This window comes from Hemibagrus wyckioides, linkage group LG17 (assembly GCF_019097595.1).
Source record: "Hemibagrus wyckioides isolate EC202008001 linkage group LG17, SWU_Hwy_1.0, whole genome shotgun sequence".
Lineage (NCBI taxonomy): Eukaryota > Metazoa > Chordata > Actinopteri > Siluriformes > Bagridae > Hemibagrus > Hemibagrus wyckioides.
This window is the reverse complement of record NC_080726.1, coordinates 14,887,957-14,901,247: the sequence shown is the minus strand read 5'-3', so window position 1 is coordinate 14,901,247 and position 13,291 is coordinate 14,887,957. Positions and strand designations below refer to the sequence as shown.

Here is a 13,291-nt window from a genome sequence, read left to right as displayed (position 1 = left end):
AGTATGACAACCTACCCTGATTAGCTGATAGCCTTCTGCTCTATCATGGGGGCACAAGGATAAATCGAGGCTGTTCAGGCTTCAAGACTCCCAACTGCAACAGCTGAATTTATGTAGGCTATGTGATGTAAGGTCAGTCATCTGTCATGCAAAGATATTTCAGTCTCCTGGGCAGGATAAAGCAGTTATTGAATATAAATAATAAAAGTTGTTAGGCAGATAGCAACTGCTACTATAGCTATATAATTTGGAATTGTAAAATGATGATAGCAGTGCAGCTTTACAGGTTTCATATCATTTGTTAAAAAGAAAACAAAAAAAAGAGGCTACACAGGATCACTGAAACATTTCCAGTCTTTAAAGGTTTATTTGTTCATTTATTTGTTTATTGAGTTTTTTTTTTTTACAACAATATGATCATAAATAAATAAATAAATGCAATGTAGCATCATGGGGTGGCCATATTAGTTCAGTTATTCCATAATTTGTGCTGGTGTGTGAGCAAGTAAACAAACTACATTTCAGCACCTTCTGACCAGTGAAATTTGTTAATGTTATAGAATAAAAAGTTACAGCAAGAACAAGAATTTCTGACAAAACAAATATGAACCATATCAAATTTAGGACGTATTGCATGTTGTAAATCATAGCAAGATTTTTTAGGTCTTGGGATGTCTCATTTTGGGATTTATAAACAAATATAAAGTATTTGAGGATGATATTTTCTCAGCATAGAACAAAAACAGGTGTGAACTGGGAACCATTCAGCTTGAACTGAAAGAAGTCAAATAACAGAACGAACAGAGTTAAGGCTTGTTTCTGCTTCTTAATGCTTGTCTGTGTACACCACCCAAATCTCAGCAGCACAGCTTGTGAATCTACTGTGTAGTTCCTCATGCAGTTGTTAATTGGTTGAGCAGGGAAGCCTTAGCCCAGGACCTTAGACATTAAACACTGCTTTCTTGTGCAATATGATTATTTAATCTGACTGAAAACCATCTGGAAACCTTCAAGCTTCTGTGCCAACATTAAGAGAAAAGGATAAAGCTGCTGGTCCTTTGCTCATTGAACACAAATGGCAAGCGCCTGTGGTCCCTGAGGGCTCGTTTGAGAGCCACTGATTAAGACATCCTATTTAGTGCCCAGAATTCTCTCTTTTCTCCCACTGAAATTTAGAAGGTCTTAGCGCAATGCATGTTACAAAATATTCTTCCATTTTGTGGGGAAATTGTGTATAGTGCAAGAGGATTCTTCACTAGAGAAGGTGAAATAACTAAACATTAATCTTCATCTTAGAAGACAGCACAAACTAGCCAGGATATGGACATGTTCGTAGAATTCAAAATATTAAATTGAGAGTATGAATAAAGCAAACCATGTGCACCCATTACGATTTTGTGACCTCAAGTATTTTCCTGCCACTAAGGTAAATTTAATTGTCCACATTTAGGACATTTTTTGTGGCCTCTAAATGGTTCTCTAGTAGTTAACAGAGCCAGTAAGGAACGAAAACAACAACAAAAAAACCCCTGCAAACAGTTTTATTTATCAGCTGTTGTCCACTTCACTTCACACCCTGTTTGGACAGGTTTAATTTATATGGTGTAATTTCACCATATTCAGTTGCAACTATGATGATTTTTTCCCTTTCAGATAGAAGTGTCTGTGTTTTTCACCTAACTCCACTTAGCAAATGAATGACAAAATTACCTACTATTTTTTAGCGACTCTATAGTGGTCTGACCATTTTAGTCTCATCTGGATATATACATATGTTATTTTGCAGGCAGATGCTACCTGTTCAATTGGGGGAAAATGCTTTTTGAACACTGCTATTTCCTGGACGTATCACAAATGTGTGTCACATGTATTCGTACTGAAGACTTCCTGAATTGAGTAATCAGAAAATATGATCTCATAAGCTGATTAAAGGGCCATATGACACAAACATCTAGGTATGCAAGAAAAACAACTCCATGGAAACTCACTTGTTCCTCTGGGCTTTTGCCTCAGGCAATGACAAAAACATGAAACTTATCTTAAAGAGGTTATTTTCCCTAGCATTACTTTATTCATTTTAGTTACAATTTAACATACTAAACAGAGTATAATGTTTGAACTACATTTAAGCCTATCTCCTGCCACTTCCTTTTTATTTTGCCTAAATTCACCATAAGATAACAGTGTAAATGCTCTGTTGTTTGTTCAACTTTGAAAAGTCCCTTTGACTATTTTGAAGAGTCATGTGGTGTAAATGCTTTCCATCATTTCAGTTTGGTGGTAACGAGTAGTACAAACTTAAAAATTCATCATTTCCGAATGGACTACAGTGTAGATGTTAATAAATGTGATTTAAAAAAAAAAAAAAAAAGACCACCTCATGTCCAGTGTTTTCTGGCTTCAGGTTGCTAACTCACAGAACCACTAACACATCACCAAACCACTCAACACTGTTTCCACTGCTTCTACTGCTTCTACACTGGATTTCATATTAACACTGAATGTCACTGTATGTTGTGCAATGTATAATTGTACACCGATCAGCCATAACATCATGAGCACTAACACTGATTATCTCCTCATCATGGCACCTGTTAGTGGGTGGGATATATTAGGCAGCAAGTGGACATTTTGTCCTCAAAGTTATGTTTGAAGCAGGAAAAATCAGCAAGCGTAAGTATCTGAGCGAGTTTGACAAGGGCCAAATTGTGATGGCTACAAGACTGGATCAGAGTATCTCCAAAACTGCAGCTCTTGTGGGGTGTTCCCGCGCTGCAGTGGTCAGTATCTATCAAAAGTGGTCCAAGGAAGGAACAGTGGTGAACCGGAGACAGGGTCACAGACAGCCAAGATTCATTGACACACGTGGGGAGTGAAGCCTGGCACTAGGAAGAAGGCAAGCTGGCGGAGGCAGTGTCATGCTTTAGGTAATGTTCTACTAGGAAACCTTGAGTTCTGCCATTCATGTGGATGTTACTCTGACACGTAACACCTACCTAAGCATTGTTGCAGACCATGCACACCCTTTCATGGAAACGGTATTCCTTGATGTCTGTGGCCTGTTTCAGCAGGATAATGTGTCGTGCCACAAAGCAAAAATGGTTCAGGATTGGTTTGATGAGCACAACAAGTTTGAGGTGTTGACTTGACCTCCAAATTCTCCAGATCTCAATCCAATCAAGCATCTGTGGGATGTGCTGGACAAACTGGTCCGATCCATGGAAGCCCCACCTCATAACGTACAGGACATAAAGCATCTGCCGCTAACATCTTGGTGCCAGATACCACAGCACACCTTCAGGGATCTAGTGGAGACCATGCCTCAACAGGTCAGGGCTGTGTTGGCAGGAAAAGGGGGGCCAACACAATATTAGGCAGGTGGTCATAATGTTATGACCGATCATGTACACTGATGTACAATGTAGTTTTTAGACGTTAACAGGGAAAACCTGAAAGGAAAAAAAGACAAGGAAAATACGCCCCCCATCTGCCTTCAAACCAAGAACGCCATTGCACCTGCACGAGCAATATGTCCCTCACGTGACGTCAGCACGATAGACATATTCAAGGAATAAATAAAAACTAAGGACATCACAAATATTATAATACAAACATGTTTAATGTCTAAGTAGAGGTTTTCATTAAATCGAAATCGAACAAGTTGACACCAAAACAAGTATAATACTGCTGGATTTTTCAACAGGTGTCGTAATTTCTTTTTATTTTTATCTGGGTTGCTCGCGCTCCAGAGCACGCGTGTAGAGAGCGCGTCCGGTCAGTGCTTCAAATTCAACGACCATTAACAGGACAAAGGAACTAATGTACAGGAATTGATTCAGTAGTTAGCACTGATCATTTAATTTTTTTTGCACCTGTCTGATGCATTATTAACAGTACAATGATCACCCTCCCCTGTGGCGTCACCGTGTGTCAGCACTTTTTACCACAGACACACAACAGAAAACAAGGCTGCTGGAGCTGTACCGCGGGCAGGGGCTTTAACGGAAGGGTAAAACGCACATCGTTGTTACTTTTTTGTGGAAAATAGCTAAGTGAAGGCGGTGTGTGAGCCATTCAGAGGAGCAGGCAGAAACAAGAAGTTTGAGTGAGTCATATTCTATTCTACATTATATACTGTATTCTATTTCTATACTGTTGTTTTGTTTGTAACTGAAATGTGAGTACTTCTCAGTTCCTCAGTAATATACTGGGTCTAGCACGTTACTGAGATCTAACCATCAGATAGTAGAATAATAATTTATAATTTATAATATAAATATTTATAATTTGAGGACGGTGGTAGCTCACGTGGTTAAGGCTCTGGGTTGTTGACCAGAAGATTGGGGTTCAAGGCCAAGTACTGCCAAGCAGACACCGCTGGGCCCTTGAGCAAGGGCCCCAACACACCCTGCTCCAGGACAGGATATGTGAAGAAAGAATTTCACTGCATTAATGTATATGTGACAAATAAAGACTACTTGATAATTTGCCGGATTGTCTCATTGCTATGTACAATAGCATTTGCACAAGGTTAGGTTTATGTTGATTCACGTTATTTTTTCTTTGCTTTAAACTGTTAAAGTTAAGAAACAGAGATACTGATATGAATGGTTGTCACTGTACATGGGAGGAAAACAACAAACTTCAATAAACTCAGTTTATGTGAAGAAAGAAATCAAGACAACTATGTAAAAAAGCAAAGCAACAGCTTTTTTCCCCCACTGCTGTATACATTAGTAATATTAATACCACTTTCATTAGCTTTCTGATTCATATATATGTGTTAAGTTTTCTTTATTTGTCACATATACATTACTGCACAGTGAAATTCTTTATTCAAATATCCCATCCTTGGGGGTTGGAGTTAGAGAGCTGGGTGGGTTGGAGACCTTGCTCAAGGGCCCAACAGTGGCAGCTTGGCAGTGCTGGGGCTTGAACCCTGATCTTCCAGTCAACAACCCAGAGCCTTAACCACTTGAGCTACCACCGTCCACAAATTATAAATATTTATATTATAAATTATAAATTATTATTCTACTATCTGATGTTTAGATCTCAGTCTGTGTGTGTGTGTGTGTGTTAATTCATATCCTTTTATATGTTTGCAGAATCAAACAATATGGCACATACAGACTATGATGAAGTTACAGAGGTGGTGTGTTTGGAGTCTGAGCTGGAGGATGGACAGTAATATTTTCATCACATTAATGATTATACCACATTATTTACCATTGAGGCTTATTACATATGTTCAAAATGTATATGTATTGCTATATATAATTGTTTCTTTTGTGACTGTCGCTTATCACAGAATGAAGGAGGTTGAAGTGGATCATCAGAAAATCCTGTTGGTTCGTAATGAAGGCCAGTTCAGTGCCGTGGGTGCTCTGTGTACTCACTATGGAGCACCGCTAATTAAAGGTAATGTGATCTACTTATAGCGGCCTTTAACACACACAAACTAAAGCATGTTCAGTTTTAATTAAGACAGCTTTGTGTCCAGGTTGTTTACGGTCTATATAACACCAGAACAATATCAAATAGGTATAATAAGGGAGTTAATCTTTTAAAAAGACTGCTTTTGGTTCTATATTTATTTGGTACTTTAGACAACAATTTTAAATGTGTGCTGCATTTTCAGCTTGTTATTCTAATGTACTACAATTTAGCTTCAGTATTAGTTTCATTTACTTCAAGTGCATTACATGAACAGGTGCTTTGATGGGAAATAGAGTGAGGTGTCCTTGGCATGGGGCTTGTTTCAACACTAAAACAGGAGATATTGAAGAGTTTCCAGGCCTGGACTCTTTGCCTACATACAAGGTAATGTTCCAAGACATTATTTTTTAAGAAACATTCCCCCCGATGCACTGTCTTTCTGTTGAACATGCATTTTTCCTTTTGCTTAATTTTTAAGGTGAAAGTTGAGAATGGTAAAGTTCACATTACAAGAGATAAAAAGGTTAGTGTATTACGTTTTTGATTTACTAGACTATAATGTCATAATGCTTCATGTATGTGATACAAAACCATATAAATTGTAGTCACTGTGTAGTGGTGATTTGCATAATGATAGCTTACCTGTTGTTTTTCCATGTCAGACTCTGACTAAACGTGTTAAAGAAATGAGCTGTGGCGTGCCTGGTGTCTGTCACATCATACTTTTAGTTGGAGGAGGTGAGAACTGGACATGTTTTTTTATTTGTGTGTGTGTTTTTGAATGGGTTCATATAATTATCAAAAGTTGCTGTCATCATGGGCAACGAGACTGAAATTCATGCAATAATTAACTGTTTCAAAAGGCATAAACATCCATCAACTTCTAAAAATGGATTAGCTTGTTTCTCTGCCCACTATGCCTTTGTGTCAACAATACTGTGTGTATTGTATTTTTATTAAAGTGGGTCATAGGTGGCCAGTATTGAAGATTAATACAAACAATGAAAGGTTGTATAAACTGCCATCTGTGAACACTCCAGTCAGCTGTAATTTAAACAGCTTTTGTGCTATAGCTATAATCATATCTACTCAATTTCTGCAAAACAAGTAAAGTTAACTTTACTTAATTGGCTAAAAGAGTACAGTATATATGTGCAGCATATTATAAATATTAGTTTAGTTGAAAGTATATGAACTAGGTTTTTTATAGTACAGTTTCACAGCATGTATCTTGATGACATTTGATTTGGTGTGCGTTTATAGGTCCTGCCTCTTTGCAATGTGCAGAAACCCTTCGACAGAATAACTACCAGGGGCGAATTATAATGGTCACCAAAGATGCACAGCTGCCTCTAGACAAGACAAAACTTAGTAAAGTGAGAATGAAGACCCAATCATACACCGACCAGGCGTAACATTATGAGCACTGAGAGGTGAAGTGAATAACACTGATTATCTCCTCATCATGGCACCTGTTAGTGGGTGGGATATATTAGACAGCAAGTGAACATTTTGTCCTCAAAGTTGATGTGTTAGAAGCAGGGAAAATGGGTAAGTGTAAGGATTTGGGTGAGTTTGACAAGGGCCAAATTGTGGTGGCTAGACGACTGGATCAGGGCATCTCCAAAACTGCAGCTCTTGTGGGGTGTTCCCAGTCTGCAGTGGTCAGTATCTATCAAAGGTGGTTCAAGGAAGGAACAGTGGTGAACCAGAGACAGGGTCATGGGCAGCCAAGGCTCACTGATGCACTTGGGGAGCAAAGGCTGGCCCATGTGAGCTGATCCAACAGACGAGCTACTGTTGGTCACATTGCTAAAGAAGTTAATGCTGGTTCTAATAGAAAGGTGTCAGAATACACAGTGCATTACAGTGCAAGGGGGACCAACACAATATTGGTCATAATGTTATGCCTGATCAGTGTATACGACTTTAATAGTTTATGGATCCATTTCTACCTGTGTATTTGCCATTTTCAATAAAAACTCAATTTCTATAAATCCTACAGGCGATGAATATAGAGAGTGAAAACATTCTCCTTCGACCAGGTGACTTCCTAAAACAGCATGGCATTGAAGTGTGGACAGAAAAAGAAGTAAGCAGAAAAGATTCTACAAGATCTATGCTATAGGGCTAAATGTATGTGACACCTGAACAACAAACTGACATGTGCTTTTTGATAATCCTATTACAGATGTAGTCCCCCTTTGCTGTTATAATAACCTCCACTCTTTTACTTTCCTCGAGATTTTGGGACGATAGACCATCACACAGATGGGTGTGATGGTCAGGTGTCCAAAAAGGATTTCAAAAAGGGGCATATAATTAAGTAATAAAAAAAAACAAAAATACAAGAAAAAAGTTGCTGTGACCTCTTTCTTTCATACCTAGTGTAACAGATATAGCAAGAAGAATGAGTAAAGATTTGATCATTTCACTATTTATAACATGTATTATTAAGCCATTTGTTTCTTGTTATAGTGAACAGACATTTAAGAAGATTACATGACTTTAAAAAAATAGTTATATTGATATTTCCTTGCCAACATTACTAAGAAAAAAAATAAAACAGAATTTTACCAAAAACCACTAGTGTATGTCAGTCGATTAGACAGCAATTTCACTTTCAGACATGTGCCAAGCAGCAGCACTGCCTTTCACATACTGTGTCCTTTCTCTTTCTGTTAAAAAAAACCTTTATTTGCATTTGGTTTGATCAGTTGTTTATGTGGAAGAAGTTCCTGTATGTCTCTAGTATCATTGTAGCAAGAGTTTAAACTTTTGAAATACTATGGTTAAACCATAGATTTTGGAAGAAACCAAAGTTGACTGAGTGGAAAAAAGGCTTACAGATTGTTTTGCTTACAGGTGGTGTCCATGGATACAGAAACAAAGACAGTCAGTTTTCATGATGGTATCAGTCAACACTACAATCAGCTCTTGATCGCTACAGGAGCGAGGTCACTTCCTTTCCTTTGTGCATTTTCTGTTTTTTTCTACTTCTGTATTTCTTTAGGTACTAATTGATAACGGTTCTGATTCTGTAGAGCTCAGAGTATGCGATGTCCTGGTGCTGATTTGGAGAACGTGAAACTCCTACAGAGCTACAAAGATGCAAGTGAGATTTATCAGCTGAGTGTAGGCAACAGGGTGGTGATCACTGGAACATCTTTTATAGGTATATTTTTCATTGTGACAAACTGCCTGTGTAACTCATTTATGAGCCCTGGACACACACACACACACAAGCTTTTCTGGTGGATGGATGGGTGAAATAGAATCGACTTTTATTTAAAAATATAAAAAGATACCTTTTTACAAAATCAAAGATTATTAATTTTTTATTAATTTTGAAATGAATAATTATAATTTCATTAATTCAGGAATGGAAGTAGCAGCCTTTCTGTCTGACAAAGCAGCTAGTGTGGCTGTTGTGGGCAAATCCGACGTGCCTTACAAGTTTTCACTGGGACCAGATATTGGCAGAATGACTATGCAGGTCAGAAAAATTCTTTGGTTTCTTTTCTGTTTCTTTCATTTTGCTGTCAAGGTATCCATCTATCCAAAACCTTTCTTTTTAAAAGATGCTGGAGGAGAAAAATGTGAGATTCTACATGAATAACAGTGTGACTGAAATACAAGGGGCGAACGGAAAGGTAAGACTGCACAGATCACAAAAGCGTCATGGAAGAGTTTGAGCATTTTGGTCATGACATTTGTATTTGCAGGTCAGGCAAGTTATACTGCAAAATGGTGACATATTGCCAGCAGATGTTGTAATTGTAGGGATTGGTAAGTACAAAAAGATTTTATTTCATGCTATATCATCATCTTTCTGTATAGGTAATTCTTTTTGTCTTGTTAGGTGTCATTCCAAACTCTGATTTCCTGAAGGGGAGCATGGTGAAAGTTGATTCAAGAAATGCCGTCATTGTTGATAAGGTATTTGCTTATGAAATACGAAATATACACCACTGTTTATTTGCAATTATTTAATATAATTTTGTCCTGAATTTCTTTCTTTTTATTCATCTGTTTAATTGGATGTATGATTATTATTGCTGAGTGATGAATGCTTGATAATTGGAGAATCTGTATTTGAAATATCCATTTTAACGTAAATGGGTGTTATGTCAAACGAAAAGAAAAACATTTCTGATTAACAATGCCAATTAATATGGACTTTATAAATTGCCATTTATATGGAAGTGTTGAATAAGTGTTGATTCAGTGATTCGGTGAAGCTAAGTCCTAAACTTATTTCAGTTTATTTATTTTATTGTTTTTGAAATATTTATTTTTACTTTTTCAATTCATGTTTTTTTATTTTATATGAATACTGATATTTAGCTTTCATATCATTCATATTAACTGTAACTATGCATGTTAGTTTTTGTTTATTCTTTGAATAAATCTAACAGTCTTAGTAGGGTATTTTGTGTGCTTACTTTTAATAATCTAAGTATCCTTACAATAATAAATGTAGCAATAATATATGCTTGTTTTCTTTTTTTTCTAAGTTCATGAGAACGAACATTCCAGATGTCTTTTCTGCTGGGGATGTGGCATCCTTTCCTCTTTCCATTCATGCAGACAAAATGGTTAATATTGGACACTGGCAGCTGGCACAGGCACATGGTAATGCAGAAAGATGAGCAAGATTATGAATAATAACTGAAACATTGGATAATTTTAATGCATGTCCTTTTCTGTTTGTAATTGTTATTTTAAGGCCGGGTTGCAGCTTTAAACATGCTGAATAAGCAGACTAAACTCCACTCTGTCCCATACTTCTGGACTGTGTTGCTGGGAAAAAGTATCAGATATACAGGTGACCATTTAATTTACTTTTAGAACACGAACCAATGAAACATATATTTTGACCAATGCAAATCATGAAAGATATTTTTTGACCAATTTTCTGTCTTCATATTTATCAAGGTTATGGTGAAGGCTATACAGACATTGTATTCAAAGGAAGTGTTGACGAGAGGAAGTTTCTTGCATTTTATATAAAGTAATTTGTGAGATATAGCTTTAATTCTTAACTTAAAATCTCATAATCAAAATAATCTCATAATCGCATCCTCACTATACTTGTCACCATACAGGGGTGATGAAGTTATTGCAGCAGCCAGCTTGAACTTTGACCCTGCTGTCTCATGGGTGGCAGAACTAATGGTGACTGGGAAAACTATTACAAAGCTTGAAGCTGAGTGAGTGTCCTAATTCATCATTTTAAGCCTGATATATCTAAACAAAACTTCTTTTGAATTTTATATACACCAGTATATAAAAGGTTCACATCCTCTTTGTACTATTTTCTTATATTACAGTTATAGAGAAGGACATATGTTAGTACAAGTCATTCTAGGTGTTTTTTGAGGAAATAGGTTTTTTTTTTTTAAAGAAAAGGTTTTTCATTTGCACATTTTCATATGAATTATACATATAATATAACTACATATAACCACAAACACAGTCTTGGTTGCCTCTTCTTGTTATTAGGCTCATATAACTTGTCCTAATTGTTTTGTACAATTAGTAGAATAAATTAAGAACGTGGTTCAACGCTTAACAAAACATGAAGAATTATTCTGATTAGCAAATGGATTTTTATTGATTCATAAATTTTATCATATATCCTAATTTCTGGATTCACAGATCAGAGGACCTCGGATGGTTGCAGCTTCCTTAGACGGACCATGTGCATCTCTACTGGCTACAGAAGATTCCTTTATTAGTTTACTGACATTGCGCTTGTACAACAACACAGCTTAACACCAATAGTCATGTGGTGGATCATAACCTCTACGTATTTTACTTGTCCATTTAATTGCATAAGTGGAAAAGCTAACTTTTTGAAGCCTTTTCATTAATAAGTTACATTTTTATATATTTACTTGAAAATAATTGTCCTTATATTCAAATTGCCTTGACCTACTTATGCGCTGACATATACATCTGCAGTTTTGTGTCTTTGTTAAGCTGGAGCAACAATCAAACTATTTCTCAGAGATAGCTTCCTCTTCTTGCTTTAGCTATTGTGTTGTTAGTGTTTGTTTACATTTTGCTTCATTTCAGTGTGGATAATGTTTTTTGTGTGTTGGAAATCTGGAAAATTATAATGAAGAGGTACCTTTGGCATTATTTATTTAAGGAACCAGAATTATAGCACATGAAGCTTGTAGTACTGTCTAAATCTGTGGCGGGCCTTGCATTTCAGACCTAGGCCTTCACTGGTGTCCTTCCTGAATTAATCCACCTCTATACCATCATTATGATGCCATGGGCGTCGCTAGGCCATTTTCTACTCAGCCCTCCTAAAATTCTGCGATTCTCCATAAACTGTACACAAATTGGTGATCGCCTCAGTCCCCTTTAAATTTTATATGAAAACGGCGGCAGACTTCGGCTCTTCCCTGTCTTTCAGCACGTTTATTTATTTATTATTTATTATTATACCCTCATTGGGGGCTGAGCCCCCCTTAAATGAAAATCTTAGAATTGGCCCTGGACGCCACGGCAATAGATACTAATCGACCATTAAATAACAGTAAAAAAGAAATCAGGCTACAGTATTTCGCACCTCACAAGGAATAGTCAATTTTATTACGGTTACTTTTCTCAAAAAAGACATTCTTGATGCCGTATGCAGCAAACTGCAATCTCTGGAGGACGCAGCATCCGAAATGAGACGCAGAGAATATAGAAACAATGTATAAGGGCGTGTCGCTGCCTCTGACTACTCCAAATTATCCAATCAAAGGACGGGAAATTGCTGACATAATCGTATGCCTGCTAGATGGCTCCAGTGATGCCAACTCGAAATCTGATTGATTAATGGAACAGTTTCATTGCCACTTATTTTAAGCTACGGGCGCCTGCACTTTTAATTCTGAAGGCTGTACGCCCGGACAACACATGATGTCAGCCACTAGCTGAAATATGATTGGATAAATACTTTTATCATAAATATACATTACTGGAAGCAGCGCAACCGAGAGAAAAGCTATGAAATGTCTAGAATAGACTATTGGGAATAATTTAATACACATTCATGGAAAAATATATTAAATATATTAAAATGCAAGTCAGTGATTCAGATCACTGCTGTTTAGGCCAGCAGAGAAGGCCTTGCTGGCCCTGACGGTCCACCACTGGTCTAAATTCTGAAAATTTATTGTTTGAAGATTTTTTGCAATTTATTCATAATGAAGCCCACAAGTATCAGTTTACTGTGCACTTATATGTCACATGATGTGTGCTAGAGTTACTACACCTATCCCCAGAGTAAAACCACTCTGCTGTCTCCCAGCTACCAAAACATGGGTCTCTTGTTGCAAGTGTCATAGAGGAGGTGAGCAGCAGCAGTATCATCAACAACAAATATATAATTCATATTAATACAGAAAAATACATAAGAAATATACAATTATAAGAATAAGAATTAAAATATTATTGTAACAACAACATGCTGCTAATAATAATAATAATAATAATAATAATAATATGTATTAGTGGCTACCGGGTACTCCAGTTTCTTCCCACAGTCCAACAACATGCATTGTGCCCTGTGGTGAGTCCCATGTGATAGACATCAGGTTCCCTGCAAATCTGTGTAGGATAAATGGTATGGAAAATGAACATGAAATGGTATGAATTATGTACAATAATAAAGCATTGGTGCCTCAGAGCTGCAGAGTCTCTGGGATTGATCTTGAGCTGAGGTTCCTGTCTCTGTGGAGTTTTGCATGTTGGATCTTTGCAAAACTCCAAACCCTAGGAGGTCACCTTGAGCCTCCTGAGGTACACCCCCACCCCACCCCACCCCACCCCACTACATCCCAACCAC

The 13,291-nt window shown here is 37.1% G+C and overlaps 1 protein-coding gene across 2 annotated transcripts; it reads left to right on the top strand.

The window, feature by feature from the left end:
- The first annotated feature begins 3,739 nt into the window (after positions 1-3,739).
- aifm4 (apoptosis inducing factor mitochondria associated 4) lies at positions 3,740-13,077 on the top strand. Of its 2 annotated transcripts, XM_058412902.1 has the most exons (19): positions 3,741-4,105; positions 5,109-5,187; positions 5,312-5,421; positions 5,714-5,823; positions 5,918-5,962; positions 6,102-6,177; positions 6,703-6,815; positions 7,445-7,531; positions 8,305-8,396; positions 8,484-8,614; positions 8,820-8,935; positions 9,021-9,092; positions 9,165-9,228; positions 9,302-9,378; positions 9,957-10,074; positions 10,169-10,267; positions 10,378-10,453; positions 10,548-10,652; positions 11,101-13,075. In XM_058412902.1, the coding sequence occupies exons 2-19, from the start codon at positions 5,120-5,122 to the stop codon at positions 11,132-11,134; spliced, it is 1,593 nt and encodes a 530-aa protein (XP_058268885.1). In that variant the 5' UTR covers positions 3,741-4,105; positions 5,109-5,119; the 3' UTR covers positions 11,135-13,075. The 2 variants fall into 2 exon arrangements, with proteins under 2 accessions (XP_058268884.1, XP_058268885.1); XM_058412901.1 differs by having other exon boundaries at positions 3,740-4,105; positions 5,109-5,421; positions 11,101-13,077.
- Positions 13,078-13,291: the final 214 nt, after the last annotated feature.